The sequence below is a fragment of the Triturus cristatus genome, chromosome 3_1, assembly GCF_964204655.1.
Source record: "Triturus cristatus chromosome 3_1, aTriCri1.1, whole genome shotgun sequence".
Classification (NCBI taxonomy): Eukaryota; Metazoa; Chordata; class Amphibia; order Caudata; family Salamandridae; genus Triturus; species Triturus cristatus.
Window position 1 is genome coordinate 518109640 of NC_140583.1, and position 21121 is coordinate 518130760.

Here is a 21121-nt window from a genome sequence, read left to right on the forward strand (position 1 = left end):
CGCTGCTTGCACCACATCCTGTGGGCACTGCACTCTGCACCGCTTCGCTACACGCTGCACAGACGTCACCGACTCCGTCACTGCCCGACTCAAACATCAACCGGCTCAGTCCACACACTGTGACCTGCCAGCATCACATCAAGCACATTCTCACTCTGCAATGCAAGCCTTGGCCTCACTGACTCCATCAAGGAGCCGCTGCCTGCACCGAGCCGTGAGGACACCACACGCTGCAACGCTTCCATCTCACATCGCAACGGTTGCCCCGACCGACTCGCATCGGTGCGTTGGCCGCAACTAGAAAGGTACTGTCTCCGAGTCTGTCGACGCTTTAGCTAACCCGTACCGACGCAGCTGGCTGGAATTGTTAGACTCTGTCATGTTCAGTATCACGGTAGCCCCAAATGGAGCTACAGAGTCGGAGGAACTGTGTTTTCACGTTATTCCTGCAATTTAAAGGTTATTTTGCACAGTAACTAATTTTACAAGTATTGTATGTTGGATTTTTGTCGTTTTTGGTCTTGTTGGTTTATATAAAGTTTTGCTTATTTTTCTAAACTGGTGTGGTGTCCATTTGTAGTGTTTTCACTGTATTACTGTATGTGTTCACAAATGCTTTGCACACTGCCTCTGTGATAAGCCTGTCTGCTCGTGCCAAACTACCAAGGGGGTGAGCAGGGGTTATTGTAGAAGTGTATCCCCCTTACACTGCCTAGGAAGAAGGATCCCTACTTGGACAAAGGTACCTACCTCTGCCAACTAGCGAACCAAATTTCTAACACATTACACATATGTTTAGCAGGTCTATCATGAGTACATTGGAGCACATCACAATATTTAACAACTGAGATGCGAAATCTGGGCCTCAATTTATTTTAAAAAAATTAACACTCTGCCACAAAGAAGTTGGAAACAAGGAGAAACATGGCAATACATCTGTTCTGCCTAATTAGTTGCAAAGTCTGCACTTTGAAATATTTTATGAGGTTAAGGGACCTGCTGCAGAGATTTTTGAATGCCCAGGAAATCTCAGGGAATAATTATAATGGTAAGGCAACTCTGAAGGTTAACTTATTTGCTGGAGTGATCTGTGTTTTGTCTAGTCCCAGTTTTGAATCCAAGTAGCATAGGGTGCTTCTCCTGTGAAGCAAATAATGTAACACGCAGATGACAGATTTTTATTTTATGTAACTGGTCAAGTGGGTTACTGCTTTTAATACAGAGATCCTTTTGTTACTTGCAATTCATAAATTGTAATCCTTCTAATACAGTACAGTGAGCAACAAAGGTTATGTGACTCCTACACCTTGTGACCCTCACTGTCATATGTAACGCCTTCTGTACATTGATTTACACACGTATGGTTTATGGTCAATGCATAATGTGTACTTGTGATGTAAGCGCTCTGGCACCATGCAATGGGATGAGTAGCGCTATAAAAGAAATAAAACAAAATTATGGTATTTAAATTATTTGCGTAAACACTGCGACAGAGCAACATATTTGACATTCTAACAATGCATGCATATCTCTTATATACATGCACTAAAAAAAAGTAAAAAGCAGGCCCTTCTTAAGTACTTGTGAAGTACTAATAAGCTGTGGGCCTGTGTTTCCCCTCCATTGCATTTGCATCTAGGTGTGAGACTTCTGATAACTCCCAGCCAGGATACTCCAACAAAAGAAGACCCGATGGCCCCTTAAATTAGGCGTTTGTTTTGGGCCCAGCTGGAATTTAAAACCGAGAAGCCCCCTGGCCTGCACGTTGTTGCTCTGAACTAAAACAGACAATGTGTAGGTGCTGTTGAATGACTCCTGGGGTCTGAAAATGACAACAGGACGAGTTCAGCATATCCCTGCTGAGTCCAACTTCTTGGCAGGGTGGACAGCGTCCACCCTGTGAAAAGAGTGGGTAGACACCGTCTACCCTACAGTTTTGCCCTATGGTATGCTTACAATGGAAAGTTATGTGTCACAGTGTCCTTTATAATTCTTTGGTGTACGCATCTCTGTGCAGTGAAAAATGAATACATAATCTCCCAAGTGTGTGTTCTTAGGCAAGGACTTACATGGATAGTAGCAAGACTACACTTCTCTAGGAAATCCTGGCAACATATACCATTATAATGGAAGTTCTTGAATTATTTTTAAACAACGTATTGAATACCCAAAATGTACCTCAGTGGGCATCCCTGGTTTCAAGGGAAGAGTTGCTGCTCCTGAGGTGGATCCAGTTGCTGATGTTACCTTGGAACGTTCCAGCTCCCTTAACCAGGAATCCTTGGGTAGTCGATAAATCTCCACGCAAGACTCTCCACTGCCTGCGTTTGGTTACCACGACCCAGTGAGAAAATTGAAACAAGAAGAAATAGGATCTCAGAAAACGGAGTGGAAAATTGTTTATTTTCATGGCTTACATTTAGCAGAAGGACGTACACATTGTCAATTGTAAGTGTAGCAATGACTTGCAATTAATGAGCAAGTCAGTTGAAGTTACAAGGAACTGATGCCAGACTGCTTATAATAACATTGAAATGACATCATTCAGGACGTTGGTTCATAAATCGAGAAATACCTGAGAAACACTTTATTGTGAAAAAAAAGTTTTTTGCCACACTCAGTGATTTTTTTTAGATTTCACTGAACCTGGTAACAAACCCAATAGATAAAACTAAAAATTAAATATTTATAGAATTTCTACTTTCATAGAAATATACCCAAAATGATTTAAGTAAAAACAACAGACGGTTTGACAATAGTCGAAGGCCCTCATTAAGAGTAGCAGGTCCAGTGGGCTCAGTAACATCAGTTACCAGATCCAATGGATTACAAGTTTGGGTTTTTTCACACAGGGATTTCGGATGCCAAAAGCAGTCAGCATCTCCATGTGAAACATCAAGGCAAACCATGTGAGACTCGGTGCAGAAATATAGATTTCCAAGTTTGTCCCAAAAATATGTAATCTACGTTTTTACCCCTTTCCCAGAATTACCATGACCTCGAGTGAAAGTAATTCCTGGGATGGGAAATAATGGGGATTTTACCAGACCACTCATAATAAAGGCCAAAGTGTAGTAGTCTGGCTCATACATGAAAGACAAAAGCGAACAAAATCTAGAGCAGGGAGCAAAACGGAAGTACAGAGACAGTACAGATCCTTAGATGGTGGTAGGGGGGAGATGGAGTAGGCAAACAAACAAAATCAAACCTAAAAAATGGAGACCAAAAAAAAATAGAACAGAAAGGGTAATAAAACTAAATAAAAAGGGGAAGGGGCGTAGCCCTCTCTCTGGCCCTGTCCCCTGGGGAAAATGAATGAGGGAATGAAGGGACTATGTCTTGTAAAGATCCTTAAAGACGACCTATGTATCTCCCTTCTTATCGCAAAGAAAAACAGAATGGAGTAATTAAATTACAGATGAACAGTCTACCCTTTCGACTCACTAAAACGCCTTGCTGATGATAATGAAAGATCTTGGGGTTTTTCGTGTCCGCCAAACCCCAAATAAACTCCTATGAATTACGCCATGTGCGTACTGTCTGCAAAAACGTGTGTCATACTGCAACTCCGTTTCCCGCTCAGTGAATTCCACAGATCCTAAAGCGCAAGGTCTAACATAACTGTCATTGCTCCACAGTGAAATGTTGTCAAGCCCCCTTATTGACCGAAACCTGGGTAGCCAATCCAAGCTCAGTTCACAAGTCATTCCAAAACCCTCTTTTTAGGTCTGACTTGATGGTAAAACTGCTTGAGAGACCTATCATTACCAGTTTTTTTAAATATATAGGCTTCAACTAGAGGAGTATTACTCTCTCATCTCATGCTATTGGCTGTTTGGTGTATCATTCAGTCTTCCAGAAAATGCATTCATTGGAATGTATAAAGACTATTTAAATCTCAAAAGAATACTCAGTCATCAGACTGTTTTGTCACATTCAAATATTTGTCTCCTATTTGCATTATATACAGAAAGCCAGTCCTTGTGCTACTTTCCTTCCTGCACAGGTAAAGTCAATAAGGCAGGCTTTAAAGTGAGAAACAGATTTATGCAATGCATGAAAACAGCATTTGTGAATGCCCGCATTTAATTGCAGTGGCACATTAAAGGGCGGCCTATTGGCTTTGCCAATGCTTGTTAATTAGTTGCCCAGCAACACATCCTGGCGCACCCCTTTCTGAAACAGACTATGGTGGTTAACCGTGACATCATAGGAGTGAGTTTGCATAAGTGGAAAGGCAGAGGTGAAGAAATTAAGTACAATGGAAGATGGCTTTAGTACGCATCATAAAAATGCATATTCAAAGTAAAAGGATGGTGCACGTGATAGTAGGTCAAAGTTGCAAAAATATACATTTAATGTTCCCTTCAGATAACTGTGACAGAATTCAATGACATTCTGAATGCTGCTGGACTTCAGTCACTAAGTCACACTTATTACGATGTCAGTTGGAGTTGCCTCCGACCAACACCGTCGCGGTCTCGGAACCAACCGACCACCGGTCAGCGGCTCTGACCACCTGATTACGATGCGACCGAACACTGTTCGGTCGCAGACTCTCTTTTCTCTATGGGAGCTTGTGTTACGGCCGTAAACATGCCATAATACAGGCTCCCATAGGGTAATGGAGGTGTGTGTATAACCCTGTGGCAGCCACCCCATGGTGCCTGCCACACAGTGCAGGGATTTACAGGAGGGGACACTAGGTACCCCCTCGGCCACCAACCGTAGGCCGCAGGGTGAAGGAGGCCCTGCTAGGGGCCCCCAAAGTCACTTTTTGACAGCCTTTTCGTATCAGAAAGGCTGCCTGAAACCGATATCACAATCCCGATGGCGTAAACGCCGTCAATGGGGGTTACAGTACGTTTCTGAACAGCCGGAAGACACCGAGAGCCGGTCGGGACCGCGTTGGAATGACCGGCAGGTTTAAGTTCAGACCGGCGACATCGTAATCGGGCGATCAGACCGCAAACCGACCGTGTCGGTCGGAAAGTCTCCGAATGCGGTCAGAAAGCTTACAACTAGTGGTTGGAGGCTTTCCGACCACCATCGTAATCAGCCCCAAAATGTCTCCTCTCTCCTATTTATTGCAACCGGTTTTTGTTTGTGTTGCATCTTCTTGCTATGTATGACTTACATTAGAAACCATTATCATGAATACCAGATTCAAAATCTGGTTATTTACTGCTTATTTCACAGCAGTGGAGCAAAACGTTAATTTCAACTAGTGTGACATCACTGGAAAGTGCTCACCTCCTTGGTCTTTACCAATCCTCGCCTGGGTCTCCAGAAATGCGAGGAAAGTATCTCGCCCACCATCTCATGCCTCCCTTAGATGGCAGACAATGTGAGTGGCAAGTGGTGCTGCTAACCATAATTTTCTCTGTCAGACACAGACCTGTAAAGATCCGTGCTGACAAGGAACTATTGTCCGTGCTAGTATCGTCCCTCATTGAACTACTGTAAGCGCAGCACTGGCTCTCTACTTGACAGTGCTTCTTTGTGGGATTGATGGAAAGGTATGGCACAAAGTGTGCTGGGGTGTGTGGCAGGATGCTAGGTAGTTTCACTTTTAATACTTGGACAGGAGAGGTGAAGGTGATTCTGAGGGTGGTAGGACTAAGTGGTAGGACACCAGTTACTTCATTGTTAAAAATATTTTGAAAAGGGAGCATAATGTCGAAGTGGAGTGGGAGTGGTAGGGTGCCTGTTTCTTTTGTAATTTGTGTGAGGGGGTATCACCATATTGTCTTTGCAGTCAGTGGCAGGACACCAAGTATAACATTAAGGCCCTAATTACGATGAGGGTCGGAAAGTCGACATTGGGGGTCCCTAGCAGGGCCTCCTTTATCCTGTGGCCTATGGTTGGGGGCCGAGGGAGCACCTATGGTGCCCCACTGTTAATCTCTGCACCGTGTGGCAGGCACCTTGAGATGCTTGCCACACGGTGCAAGGATGAACGGATTCTACGGCCGGTTTGCGGCCGTAGCACAAGCTCCCATTTACAAATGGGAGTATGCAACCTCACCATGTGCAGTCACATTGTAATAGCGGTGTCGGGACCGCCGAACAGAGGTCAGTCATTCCCGAGACCGCAACGGTATAGGACAGACATAACTCCGCCCGACATCGTAATTAGGCCCTTCAATGTGCGTAAAACAAAGGACCCTCAGTAAAAACAAGCCCTTAATTACAGGTAATCATCTATAATTCAATGTTTTATAGCATTATTAACATTTTCTCAACCTCCGCTTTCGCTTGTCCTTATTTGTATTTTCCTCGCGCAAAGAGAAGAGATGAGGTGTTTTACTTTCTGAGCATTTGGATTGAACTCTGGTCAAGGAATGTATAAAGGGTAATAAAGCAGATTGGTCTAGACACAGTTAACAAGCACTGCACAAGTTGCAAGACTGTCTTTTTAAAAATGCGTTGAATAAAGGACTTAATTTTTACTTGAATTCGATTAGTCTTTTCAAAACTTGCCTTCCAGATGAACTCCTGCATAATCTCCTCCTTCAGAGGTCCGGACATTTGTGCAAATAGTCCTCTTGCTTATATCATCCTGTACATAAAAACACATTATGGTTACACTGGGCAAAATATATACCAAACCAAAAACAATGCAATGTACTGTTCAAACATATCACCCTGAGGCAGACTTTTTGCACCATGGAGACTGGTGTCCAATGTAAATCAAAGAGGCCAGACCGTCACTATGTGTCCCAAAGTAGCGTCTGTGGAGCAGAAACAACACAACATTGTCCCCTAATGGCTTTCAGCACCATTAACAAGGTCTCCAGCAGCTAAAAAAACTAACTTCGAACAGCCCAACAACGGAACTGTGCTGCAACCAATAACCATAGAATGGAGTTCCCACATGAAATCTTGTGATACCTCGGTCAGTTATCTTGCAAGTGCACCATCCCGCTTATCAATGCCTAACACTAAGGACGATTCATAAATGCATTTATGAGTGTGGGAAGTATTACTCCCATAGTATTGCTTCACATTCTCTTAAAAGTCTTAGTGCATTGTTGCCAAAGCATCTTAAATGGGAGCACAATAGAAATATTTGTGGAATATCCATATATAATTCGAGTATATAGAAAGCACTGTGACCTCTCTCTGCACATTTATTAAAAGGGAGCTGGACATCTTTGAGGCTGATTCACGAAGGCATTTATGAGTATGGGAACTACCAGTTCATGTACTCGTATTTTTTATTGGCCCCACTGTGTTTAACAACTTGTTGTGTGAGCTTTATACCAAAGCAAAAGCAAAATCAATGCATAAAATATTTATTTCGGCAAGTTGCCACAATTGTACATAATAACAACACAGCCTGAATTGATAAATTCTGTACAACTATTAAAGCAAACATACAATAAATATTTTCGATAAAATACATACATTAAAAGTTTCCTTTCATTATGACAAATATAAGATTTGTGCAGATATCATAATAAGACTGTTAGAATCTTGATTTCTTCCCTCGTTCTAATAAAATGTCATAATCTTTAATGAAATAAAACGTCTAGTGCAAACGCATTACTACAGCAGTGCCAGATTCTATTTGCTGGATACTTAGCTCCTGCCTTATTCTTCCTTTCAAGAGCAAATACCAAGAGACTGCAAAGGCTATGCATTGCCTGGTATTAGATTTCAAAATTCTCAACATCTCCTTATGTTCCCCAACTGGGTATAATCATTTTTTTCCTGCCACTCAAATGTGGTGGGCAGAAAAATAAGGCGTGCTTAACTGTTTCCATAGACACTCCACAGGACGGGCACAGTCAATCTACTGTCTTTAAGTTTAGCGCTCACTTAGAGGTAAATGATAGGAGTGGGAGGGTACCATATTGAAACTGAAAAAAGAGCTTCCTGGCAGCTACAGGTTCAATATCATCTGAAAACTGTTCTTTAAATTCATTCTTCATCATAACGAAAAAGTAAATTGGAGAACCTAATGTAGACTGCCCCAGCATGATTCTCTTTTTGTACTGCCAGTAATAATCTTAATGGATAGCTTAATGGTCACACAGGCCTCGCTGGGGGCAACTCATAATCTCTCATTCCCTGTCATTATAAGTGTCTCGTTAACATACTTAATCTAAGGTATGTTATCTGATCTCGAGGTGCGGAGAACTTCTTCTAGGCCCTGTTGATAAGAGCATAACTTAGGGGTGGCCTAGATCCTTCTCCAATACAGGAAAGTTCCCACTCCAATCCCATCAGAGGTTGGTCTGAGACCTAATTCTAGCCTGAGATGGACCTAGGGGGTACTCATAGGGCGACCTGTCAGTTGGCGCAGATATCGGTTTTCAACTGCAACCAGGGCAGTCACCTCCCCATGGCCCCACATTTGAAGGGCTGGGGAAATAGGGCGTAATTGAGTGCCTCAATGCATTTTCACCATTTCTCTGGTAGATTGCTCAAGTTTAAACCTATGCTGTCAATGTGGGTGTGCCAGTCGAGCTGCTCTTTTAGTGTGATCCCTAAATATTTAAAGGCATGCACACGCTCCAAAGGGGCCCACTTCAAAATGTGATTAGACCTTTTGGAATGGCAGGGATTTAATAGCATGTACTTCGTTTTCCCTACATTAATTTCCAAGGTCCTCTGTCTGCAGAAGCAATCAAAATGATCTAAAACATTTTGCAACCCCATTGGTGATTCGGAGAGCGAAAGCGTAACATCTGCAAAAATAAGTGTGGGGACCTTAGTGTTTGCCAGACTTGGGGCATCATTTTCACATTGGTCCGGGTTGGCTACCAGGTCATTGATATATAATGTAAATAGAGTGTGGGCAGGGAACCAGCCTTGTCTAAACACTCTGTTAACAGGGAACGGGTCAGTCAATATGCCCAGTTGGCCACATCTGACCTGTGCATTATTGTGTTTGTGAAGCCTAATATTAATATCCAAGAGATAGTTAGGAACCCCCTACATTAGCTAGTACCTGCCATGGATGGATCTAGGCACCAGGTCGAATGCAGATTGTAGGTCTACGAATACCACATAAAGACAACCACCCCTTACAACCACTGTTCTCCAAAATAAAAGCAGGATTCGGAACACTTGATCTATAGTGCTGGTGTGGTCTCAGAAATAAGCTGGAATGGGGTCAATATCTCATTCTTGGTCAACCAATCCTGTAGCCTAGCCAAAATAATTCTACTAAACAGCTTTTGGGAGCCATCTATAAGGCTTATGGGCCTATAGTTTGTCGGGAGGGATCGAGGACCCTTTTTGTAAATCGGTATTATTACAACCCCTGCCCAAGATATAGGGCTTGGTGTCGAAATGGCATTAAAATACAACTTAATCTAAGGGCTCCAAATATCAATCTCATCTAGGTGGAAGTCTCCCGGATCTTATCTAGCCCTGGTGCTTTATTAGGAACGATCTTCTTAATTGCATCAATCAACAGAAACTGGATACAAACATCTTAGTGCCAGCAAGCCAGTGCACTCAGTCTTGTGTCTCCTTCTTTACATGTATACTTATACATGGCTATTGATAAAATTACATTGTTATTTAGGAATATATTCCTCAGAGAGTAACTGTTAGAAATTGGGTTACTAGTTGACTGGGGTGGAAGCCCTGGTCAAGCAGCAGCCACAATCCTAGTCAGGGTAAGGCACAAGCAAACCCAAGATTCACCTGTGCTCAACCCCCGGTAGCTTAGCACAGAGCAGTCAGGCTTAACTTAGAGGCAATGTGTAAAGTATTTGGGCAACAATTCAAACAGTGTTAATGTGAAAATACAACACAAGAAGGATCCCACACCAACCTAGAAGAATAGACTACATTTTAATAAATAAAACAAGACCAAAACAACAAAAATCAAATCAGTAGAACAACAGATATGCAGGATTAAAGATTTTAGTGAAAATAGCACCAAAAACACAAAGCACCAACTCCGGATATCTGGCTGCGCTGGACCAGGACAAACTCACAAGTTCAAGCCGACAGCGCTGAAGCGAGGGCCAGCTACGGGGACCCAGTTAGGCCTGCAGAACAAGAGCACCTTAAATCCTGTTTGAGGAGCGGTGCAAGGTCCGGCGCCAAGGATGCATCGCACAGCCGAGGTAATGCGAGATCCGGGTTGGAGATGTGTTGTGCAACTTCGGTTCTACAGAGCTGCGAGGCTGCAATGCGAGGTCCTGCATTGCTGTCAAGGAGGCTGTCGAGTAGAAAGGCTTGCGATGCGAAGACTTGCGCCGAGGATTTTTTGCACACCGGTTAATTCCGAATAGACTGCAAGGCTTGCAATGCAATGTCCTGTATCTGGCTACTATCAATGAGAGGCTTGTGCAGTAAAGGCCTGAATCAGGGGTGCATCGCCCAGTGGTGGTTCCAATGGGACGGGTAGGTCAATACGGAGTCCTTGCGCTGCAAGAATCCTCCAAGCAGATGTCATGCACACCTTCAGGCCCACCTCCAAGGGTTCATGAATGGGCTGGCACCACTTGGCTGGCTGGAACTCACAATGGCAGAGTCCAAGTGCTGGTTACAAGAGACTAGCCCTTGGAGTTACTTTGGTGGTCCTGGGTATAGGGTGCAGGTCCAGTTGTTATCACCCAGGCAAGAGGGCAGCAGACAGGAGGTTAGCACATCAGGCAATAGTTCAGCATAGTGGCAGTCCTTTCAGCAGCACAGCAGTCTTTTTCTCTTCCTGGCAGGGTCTTCCACAGGTCCCGAAGTGTAATCCAGAGTTGGTGTCTGAGGTCCAATATTTATACCAGATGGCTTTTTTGAAGTGGAAGAAACTTCTACAGGGTTCCGTTTGAAGTGCTCAGGTTTCCTGCCTCCCCTGGCTCCAGACTAACTACAGGGGGTATACAATCCTTTGTCTGAAGGCAGGACACAGCATATTCAGGTGTAAATAGGGCTGTGCCCAGCTTTGCCCTCCCATTCTGCCAGTGATGGGCCATCAAGGCACACCTAAGCACACTATTGAGTGAGGCTGTCGAGGAGGAATACACAAAGGCGATCAGCCAACTACACCTAGTTATTGGACCCAGCTACAGGCTACAGGATATATATGGCTAAAGCAGGGAAATTAATCAATACACAAGGGTATGCAGTTCCTGACTGAACAATACAGGTTGCATAAGAGAGACAGAGGTCACTTAATATCCAGATCAAGGAGGGGGATTCCTCCTTTGGGAATTAGGGCCCTCACACACCCAGCCAGCTGTCATGCTTCATCATCTGGTCTGCCCCTCGTCGGGTCGGCGCTGCAATACCCGACGGGCACCCTCGAAGGGGCTCTTTAGCAGAGATCTTTTATTCCTTGCCGTAAGGTGCAGTGAGTGTGAGGGGCCTAGTGAGTGTAGATGTGTAAAGAAGTGGGACTAAAACAGGAAGTAGAGGTCCAATCAGTACTAATGTAATGAGTGTGGCCCCTATCCTGGTTAAAACTAAGTGTGGCGCACCCCTGCTGTAATGTTACAGGGTACCGCGCTCCAAGGTCAACATGTTTCTTGCCTAAATGTCAATTAGACCGCAATTCATCAATAGTGGTCCAATGTAGCAAAAGTGATGGACCACACACAGCAGACTAAGTGTGGTACCTGTCAATCTAGGAGATCAGCCTGTAAGAAAAAGGAAATTCACAGCATATTTATGTGCATATTCATTACGTTCATCACACAACTTCGTAAATAACCGTGCAACTCTCAAACTGTGATGAAAGCATGCTTCACGCTGAAGTGCTGTGACCATGCGTGAGGGGACAATATTAAAATCATTATCTCAGAGTGGCAGAGCAGTTAAAACTAATAGTAAGTAGGGACTCACCCCATTGGGGTCAATGGCTAGTATCAACGTGTTCTGGCAGGTTTTGACACTAAAATGGTGCAGTGTCCTATGAGATTGAAATGAGGGAGGAAACAAATTATGAGGTAAAATGTAGTGTGATACAGCTGGTTAATTGGTATTCCCATCTGTCACAGTGGCCAGGGATTCAACGGACGACGTCGGGCCAAGGTGTCCCATAAGCTTGTTTACGAGTCCCAGAACGTGGAGTACAGCAAGGGGCTGTATCAGAGTACTCAAGCAGTCCGGCACGGCGCGAGGAGGTGCAGCACAGCCCATCACCCAAAACTGAGTGCATCGGGAAGGGACAGTCCAGTACCCAACGTGCGTGGCCGCTGGGGCCATGGCGACTGTGCAGCTCTCTGCAGAATACCATAATGTCAGGAGACACACAAACAAAGCAGCCGGCAGGCTGCAGTATCGCAAACATTAAGGACTCACCTGAAGCGAAGAAGCCAAGGAATCCATGGGCATTGCCATGCCAGGAACAGGAAGTCAATTACATGCGCGTCTTCTCTGTAAGATGTCGGAGGACCTACTCCTCACTCTTCCGGGACCGGAAGGTAATGGCAGTCTGTGGCGTGGCGTTGTTAAGCTTGCGGTCGATGTCAGAAGGGGCGGGCCACCCAGTCTCACTGTGAAAAGCGCTGGAGCGCTAGCCTCAACCTAAATTGGTGGGCGCCATGTTGGAATAGTAGAGTGGATCACTCGAACAAGATCTGGTACCCTCCAATAGACCGCGTTAGCGTGTCGGCCATTTTGTACTGTCTAGTTGGGCCAGGCATGTACTAATGTCGCTGGTGTCCCTGTGGTTAATGTACCTCACCTACAGAATGTGTATAATCGCTAAGAAGAAGCGTGATGTACTGAATTTCGTGATCTTCAATAGACAGGGTCTCAGCCTCATTGGGGAGTACGTGGGGGCCCTGACAACAGGTCATTGGGCGCTAATTTATAGTAGTGGAACGGATCCTTATGAAAGGGTCCGGTGGTCTCTGTCGAACCTAATAAAAGTTAAGACCACGTCAGGATGTCACAATGAACCAAGCATACATTAGTGTCCCAAATGTACTCATGTAGATGTGCTCAAAACCCGTGTGTTGGTGGTCACAACGGGAGATTGTAGCGTGCAAAAAGGTCTTAAAGGAGCTGTAATATAATGTTAGCCAGCCAGAATTATGTGTTAGTCAACCAGAATTTTGAGGGTAAGGGATACTCTGGAGGGTATATTTTATCTAGTAAGCAGGCTCCATGGAATATCCTCATTTAATCCCTCTTTATCGGAGGCAAGCCTCACCACCCTTCTCTGTTCAGTGCGAAACAGAGTCCCCTTGTTCATTTTGGGGTACGCTTCTAAAACGACCCAGCGTAGTGAATCTGGTAAATGTTTCAGGAGTTCAAAATGTGCAGTCATCGTAGTGTTGGTTTTGTGACACCTGAAATTGCTCCTATGTTCTGCAATGCATGTCTTGATAGGTCTGGTAGTCATGCCTATATAACAGAGTCCACAGGGGCAGGTGAGCATGTATATGCAATTAGGAGTGTTGCAGTTAGTATACCTCTTTAGCTGCAACTTAAACCCATTGGTGAATGTTAAATATTTAGTAGGTTTTGTAAGTGGACAAACTGTGCAGGCACCGCATGGGTAGTGTCCCACAACAGGTGGAAGGTTCCACAAGGATCTTTGTGTGGTGGTGTTGTGGACTTTAGGCCTGGTATGTATCAGTATATCCTTGAGGTTGCTGGTGCGTTTAAAAGGAAACCTTGGAGTTGGCAGGTTGAGTGTGCTGGTATTGAGAATGTCCCAATGTTTCCTTATGATACTCCCGATCCTATTGAAGTCCGGGGTAAAGGCGGTGACACATGTGAGGACCCTACTGGGGTCTTTTTGCCTTGTTTCCAGTAGTGCTTCACGATTATTATTTCTGGCCCTCAGAAGTGATAGTGCAATACTGCTTATGGGCTATTCGCTTTTGCGTAAGCCTTCTGCTAAAATGGCTGCCTAAGTTTTAAAGTCGGCCTCAGAAATGCAGTTCCTCCTGATTTGGAGGAACTGACCGAAAAGCAGGTTTTCTTTCAAGGCTCTCGGGTGGTGGCTGCTAAATAGGAGAAGACTGTTTCTGTCGGTGGGTTTTCTGTACAGTGTAGTACTGATCTGACCTTCTTCTAACCTGAACTTGAGGTCAAGGAAAGGGATATTATTGTCTGAGATGGTGCTGGTGAACTTCAAATAGGGGTTTAAGGGGTTGGTCCAGTGACAAAATTCATCACATCTCGATCTTTCCCCTTCCACAAGATGAGGATATCGTCAATAAACCTCTTCCACAAAACCACATTAATGAGGTAGGGGTTAGATGGACTGTGGATCTCTCTTTCCTCAAAGGCAGACATAAACAAACACACCACTCTCTTTGCAAATGCGCTGCCCATTGAAGTGCCCTGGGTCTGATGATAGAGTTGTTTATTATATTCAAAGACGTTCTCAGTCAATGCCAACATGGCAACGTGGCACACTCGAGCACAAATGGCACTGGAGTCGGCGAATCCCAATCTATTTTAGTCAGTGCATCCTCTATGACACTTAATATGGCACGTTGTGGGATGTTGGTGTAGAGCGCCTTAACATCCAGAGTAACCAGAAGGTTGAGTTCTTCTGGATGTTGGACCCCCTCAATCAGGCGGAGGACATCAGTGGTGTCTTGTAAGAATGACGGAATGGCTCTAACCAGGGGTTGCAAAAAATTATCACAGAACCTCGAGAGTGGTTCGAGGATAGACCCAATCCCCAAGACGATGGGCCTACCGGTGACTGGAGTGACCCCTTTGTGAATCTTTGGCAAGATGTAAAAGTATGGTGTATAGGGGTCCTTAGTGATGAGGAATTCTGCTTCCTTCTTAGTAATCCACCCCTCCATCTCAGCAGAGAAGACCATGGTTGATATAATGGTGGCTAGTCGTGGGGTAGGATCATCTGTTATGGGAGTGTAATACCTCCGGTTGCTGAGTTGTCTTAGGCATTCTGTATCGTAGTCAATAGTTGACATGATAACTGTGGCCCCACCCTTATCAGCTTGTTTAATGGTAATATCTGGGTTATCCGCCAGAGCCCTGACAGCCGTCAGTTCAGCTGAGGATAAATTGTGGAAGGTGGTGGGTTTAATGTCACTGGTTAGGTCTTTGAGTACAGCCTGTTCAAATGTCAATACCTCGTTTGGTACCCTGCTACTGTTCGGTGTGAAGGTGGATGGTTTATGTAGCCCTGAGCCCTGCATCAGTATGGTGGATTTGTCTTAGAAATATGCTTTGAGGCGTATCTTGCGAAAAAAAACTTGAATTTCACATGTGTCACGAAACCTATCAGTCTTAGGGGTAGGGACATAACCCAAATCTTTCTGTAGTACTTTCTCTTCGGAAGAGGTAAGAATCCTAGAAGAGAGATTAACAATCAATTTCTCTTCCCTCTTGTCTGACTCCTCGTCTCTTCCGAGAGGGTTGGTTGTTCCTGCCATTGTACTCTCTTTTGATGCCCTCTTCTCCGCCCTCTTCCTCTGACCCAGCCTCTGTCTAAAAAAGGGAGGTTATTTCCTTGTTGGAAGAAATACGGATGTCCCTGATGGTACATGGGGACTTGCCAAAATGGGCGTCCTTGATACGGTGGCATATTGTATGCTGGGTACAACAGGCGGGTATTACGTCTGGAGTTGTTACTGCCCCAGCTTCTGTTGCTCGAGTCGCTGTTGGATGAGGAACCTCTCCTCGTCGTGTTGGAGCCTTCATCAGATGAATTACTACCACCCGTTGGGGTGTAGTCTGCTCTCAAGTAGGGATATAACTTTTCTTTATCAGATTTTTGTATATCCTTTTGGAGCTTTGAGATTGTTTTGTTTCATCAGGTATTCTTTATTGTTGGCAATCTCAGCATTGATCTCTGCTAGCTTTGTTTTAAAAGCAGTGGTCTGTACGGTTACTTTAAGTGCCCCTTCTGCCATCTGGATACTTACCAGTAGAGTGTCAGCAATCCTTTTGGCGGTGTTAATAATAAGGATGAGCCAGTCCCTACTGCACTTCCATGCTACTAGGGACCACTCTTTCTTAAAGACAGCGTCTTCTAGGAACAAGCGTGGACAATTGTTCACTATGAGGCCATTAGGGGCTATATTCGCCTGCAGAAACTCGGTCATCATGGCACCGCGTAGACTTATTTTAAGCCACTCACGTTTCAAGGTTGAAAGTGAGGACCAGTCTTCAGACTGCTTACCGGAGGCTGAACTGCCATCGGTCCCCAAGAGGGAGGGTTAGAATCTCAGCCACTATGTCGTATCCAAAGCTGAGTCCCAAGTTCTCTTCCATCCTGGTGGTATGGGAGTGCCGGGAGACTCAGAAGACAAGCTAGGACAGTGGGACTTAGGTACTTGTGTGGGCCAGGAATAACAATTGTATTATCCTGGTAACCTGAAATAACAAGTCCCATGGGGGTAGCCCATGCATGAAATGTCTACAAATAAGAGGGACTATGGGCTTTTTTGTACCAGGTCCAGCATACATGCCCAACAATTAATCAATACACAAGGGAATGCAGTTCCTGACTGAACAATACAGGTTGCATAAGTGAGACAGAGCTCACTTAATATCCAGATCAAGGAGGGGGATTCCTCCTTTCAAAATTAGGAGCATCGCGTTGTCTCGTTTTAAAACTTGTCGAGCCACATACTTTCATTAGATGCTTTTTCCGCATTAGAGATACTGGCTTTGTGGTTACACAGGAGTTCACATTCGTGTGCTGGTAAGACTCTTGTTTTCATCATTTTTCTTTTATTCTGCACTCGTATTACATTCGGTATTCACTATTTTATGCACTTTTACATTATAGGACCCTCTAATTTGTGTTAAGCTTACTCAGCCATCACCAGAGGTATGCATTAATCATTGTTCGCCGTATTCTGGTTTCAGTTTTTGCCACGTTTTTGTGAAGTCCATTCGGTATTGTCTTTTATTTTCACAGCTGTTCGCATGTTTTCATTTGTGCTTGAATATTCTCATTGTGCCCTGATTTCGGTGCTTTTCAGCAAGTACATTGATGTATTTTTCCCGCAATAGCACTGCATGTCGGGTGACCTTTTTGATCTATGAGGTTTACTTTCACTGCCACCAACCTGCCTCTCATATCTTTCCTAGCTATTATCTTTTGGTGATTCAGAGCTATTTCAACTTCTGGCCTTGCACTCCTCTGAGCCCTTTATTATCCCTTTGCTTTAAACACACTGTATGATTCAGGATTATTGAGATATTCATGTTTGATTATTAATGTTCTAGATCCCCCATATGAAGGGCGCATTCCGCCCGAAATGCATTGGGAAAGATGTTATTGCTGATTTGCATTTTTGAGATAAAGCATCATCGTGTTGCTTATTGAAGAGCATCTGCAATCAACCGAAATAAAGCAGACTCTATCATTCGTCATTTTTCATACCTGATTATTATTTCTTAAGCAGTTTGATGAATTTGTTTGACGTGAAGATGATCAAAGTTTACGATTGTTTCATTGATTATTATTATTATTATTATTATATTTATAAAGCGCGACAGCTACTTCCAACGGAAGTGTCCCGGCGCTAATGTCCAACAGGCGCAAGAGATTGAGAGGAGAGCAGCTAGAGCCGATCTCTAAGGTAGTCTGAATAGCCAGGTTTTCAAGGCCTTTCTGAACGGGAGTTCCTTATCAATGAGTCTGAGATCATTAGGTAGATTGTTCCATAACATGGCCGTTTTCACGGAAAACGCACGTCCACCTGTCCTCGACTTTCTGAACCTAGGCATAATCAAAAGATTTTGTTTGCTGGATCTAAGCGTTCTTGGTGGAAGATATTTTTGCAGTCTTTGTTTCAGATACCGAGGGCCTACCCCTCTAAAGGCTTTATGAGCCAGCACGATAGCTTTAAACTGCACTCTTTTCGCTACTGGCAGCCAATGGAGGCTTTCCAAATGCGGCGAAATGTGATATCGTAAAGGCACATTCCTCAAAAGTCTGGCCGCAGCGTTTTGGATACGCTGCAGCCTTCTCATTAGGAAATCTGGGAGGCCAATGTACAAACTGTTGGCATAATCAAGTTGGGAAGTGATGAGGGCGTGTACCACTGCCTTCCTACAGTCCATAGGAAGGAAGCGTAGAAATCTTCGTAGTGTTTTCAGTCTCCAAAAACAAAGAGAGGAGATATGTGTGATTTGTGCCTTGCCAGACAGTTGTGAGTCAAATCTGACCCCTAAGTTCCTTGCCACCGGAACCGGTATCGGGGGTGGATTCAATTCTACTGGCCACCACAATTCCGCCCGTGGAGGGGTAGGTTGATTAAAAAATAAGACCTCCGTCTTATCAGTATTTAGTTTAAGACAATTTTCGGTCATCCAGGTCGAGATGTTTAGTAGGCATTGTTTGAAATTAGTGAAAGCTGTGTCGTCATATTCCTTGAAAGAGAAGATTAGCTGTGTGTCGTCAGCATAGGAGACAACTCGCACACCCCAATTCTCAATGATTTCAGCAAGGGGCGCAAGGTAAACATTAAAGAGCGTCGGACTTAATGCCGAGCCCTGTGGCACCCCTTGCGCCAAAGATCTAGAGCTAGAAACATGTGGGTGTAAAACCACCTGTTGAGACCTATTTTCCAGAAAAGATTGAAACCAACTCAACACGGTCCCCGTCACTCCTATCCCAAATAGTCTATTTAGGAGGATCTTGTGGGAGACCGTGTCAAACGCAGCCGATAAGTCCAAAAGTACCAGCATAGCACAGCTACCATGATCAAGGGTTTCACGTATGGATTCAGAAACTTCCAGTAGGGCGGTTTCCGTGCTGTAGCCGGCCCTAAATCCTGATTGTGAGTCATGTAAATGGTTGTTAGATTCAAGGAAGTCAGAGAGTTGTCTCTGAACTTCCTTTTCCAGGACTTTAGCGGGGGCTGGCAATAGGGAAATAGGTCTAAAGTGTTTCAGCTCCGAGGGGTCGGCATCCTCTTTTTTCAGGATGGGGCGGACCAATGCCTTTTTCCAATCCGATGGAAAGATACCGGTTTCCAAGGAGGAGTTCCACAATGCATTAAAGGTGTCATTCAGAAGAGGTGCTAAAAGTTTAAAAATTCTGGCTGGACACGGGTCAAGGGGAGAGCCAGACTTAATTTTCAAAAGTTCCGTCAGAGAGGCTGCCTTCTCAAATCTACGAAAAGTTGACCAGTTATCTACTGTACTAATTCGGGGTATCACCTGATTTTCAGTTGAGGGAAAGGTGGAATAAATGGTCAGAATTTTGTCCTGAAAAAAGACGGCCAATTCCTCACAGAGGTTCAAAGAGGGTGGGATGGAGCTCTTTAAAGCCTGAGGTTTCAGGAAGCCCTCTGCTATCCTGAAAATCTCTCTGGATGGATTGTCCGCATTCCGGATTTGTTTAGCCATATACTCTCTCATCACCTTCCGTTTCAGTGTATGGAATTCTTTTAGGGCTAGCTTATATGCTACTTTAGCAGTAGATTCATATTTCTTCCTCCAGACTCGCTCGAGTCTCTTACAACGGCTCTTTTCAGTCCGGAGCTCCATGTTAAACCAGGGTGCTGATGGTTTATTCCTGACCACTTTGCATGATTTAATTGGAGCCGATTTATCTAAGGCTGCCGTAATCCATGCACTAATAAGGGAGGTATCCGAGTTAGGATTCCCAGTCAATGTGGGGGAGGAGTTGAGTAGTTCATCCCTCATAGATTGAGGCGTAATTTTCTTCCAATTTCGTCTATACTCTGTCACAGGCCTACTAGGGTTGCACTCACACTTCAGACTCAACCTGAACTGGACCATCATATGGTCAGACCATGTAACGGGAAGCAATTCTTCCATCTTTAGAAGAGGATCATTGGTGAAGAGAAGGTCTAAGGTATGGCCTGCACAGTGAGTGGGGGACAGTACTTTTTGCGCTAAATTCAAACTCTTTAGGGAGTCCTCTAATTGATTGGCTAGAGGGCAGCTTGCATTGTCCATGTGTACATTAAAATCACCCAACACGGTGAAGTTAGAATAACGTAAGGAAAGGTTAGCAATGCAGTCAAACAGCGCTGTCCAGTAGGTGGCCAGTGTGTTCGGGGGTCTATAGATCAATAAACCTGCCATCGAAGATCTGTTGGAGAATTTGAAATGAAAAATCATGGCTTCGGTGGGTCCCAGGCCTTCGATTTTCATATGAGTCATGTCCCATTCTTCCCTTAGAATTATTGCAAGCCCTCCTCCTAACCTATTGTCTGCTCTATTTACATTGACCAATCTATAGCCCAACGGGACCGCTAAGTATATATCCGGGTTTGAGCAATCTCTAAGCCACGTCTCTGTCAAGAATAGTATATCCCACTTGTGAATCTGCAGTAGAAGCCAAATATCCATAGCGTGTTTTGGGAGGGATCTACAGTTAATCAGACCGGCCTTGATCTGATGATGACATATACATCTGGATACATGTAAATATATGCACACTTAGGATAAAGTAACTTTTTAGTAGTGCACTTAAAGCCCTTGGATATTCATCTAGGTTACATAGTTTACTTTCTAAAAGTGGCATTTTCAAAATTGTAATCCAAAATCTGACTTTGCCGTAAAAGAGGATTTCTTATTACAAGTTCGTAGACACCAAACATGAATTGTTTTTATGTTCCAATTTGGACGATATCCGTATTAAATGTAATAAGGTAATGCAAATGTTATCCTATGGGAGAGGTAGGCCTTGCAATAGTGAGAAACTAATTTTAAGAGTTTTTCACTAGCAAGACATGTAAAACTTAAAAGTACATGTCGTACTTTGTAAATACAGTGCCCCTTGCCTTCTGGGCTGTTCGAGGCCTACCCTAGGGATTCCTGATACGTATTAAAAAGGGAGATAGCGCCCTGAGAAAAGGTTTACTTTGCAGGGTTGAAATATCAGTTTAAAACTCCACACACCGCCTGCAATGAGAGGCCTCAGACAGGTGTGCAAAGCTACTTAAGCATGTGGCACAACAAGGGCTTCATGCCCACTAGTAGGCCCTGGGTACATGTAGTACTACTTTACTAGCAACTTATAAGTAAATGAATTATGCCATTTGGGTGTAAGCCAATTTAACCACGTTTAGAGAAGAGAACACAAGCAAATTAGCATTGGTTAGCAGTGGTAAAGAGCACAGAGTCCTAACACCAACAAAAAAAATAATCAGCAAAAAAGAAAAAGGGGAAGGTAAAGCCAAAAGTTTGGGGGTGACCCTGCAGAGAGGGTCGGTCCAACAAAGTAAATAAT

At 44.2% G+C, this 21121-nt stretch overlaps 1 protein-coding gene across 3 annotated transcripts in view; it reads right to left on the reverse strand.

Annotated features, from left to right (window-relative positions):
* The window catches only part of WDR93 (WD repeat domain 93), a 486239-nt gene that overhangs the window by 315613 nt on the left and 149505 nt on the right, over positions 1-21121 (reverse strand). For 2 of the 3 annotated variants that reach the window (XM_085644426.1, XM_085644427.1), the window contains 2 exons: positions 6480-6562; positions 2179-2317 (listed from right to left, as the gene is read on the reverse strand). In XM_085644426.1, the coding sequence (XP_085500552.1) occupies positions 2179-2317; positions 6480-6562 (222 nt within the window). Of the gene's footprint in view, positions 1-2178; positions 2322-6479; positions 6563-21121 lie in introns of all 3 variants that reach the window. The other variant, XM_085644428.1, reaches the window with a different exon arrangement.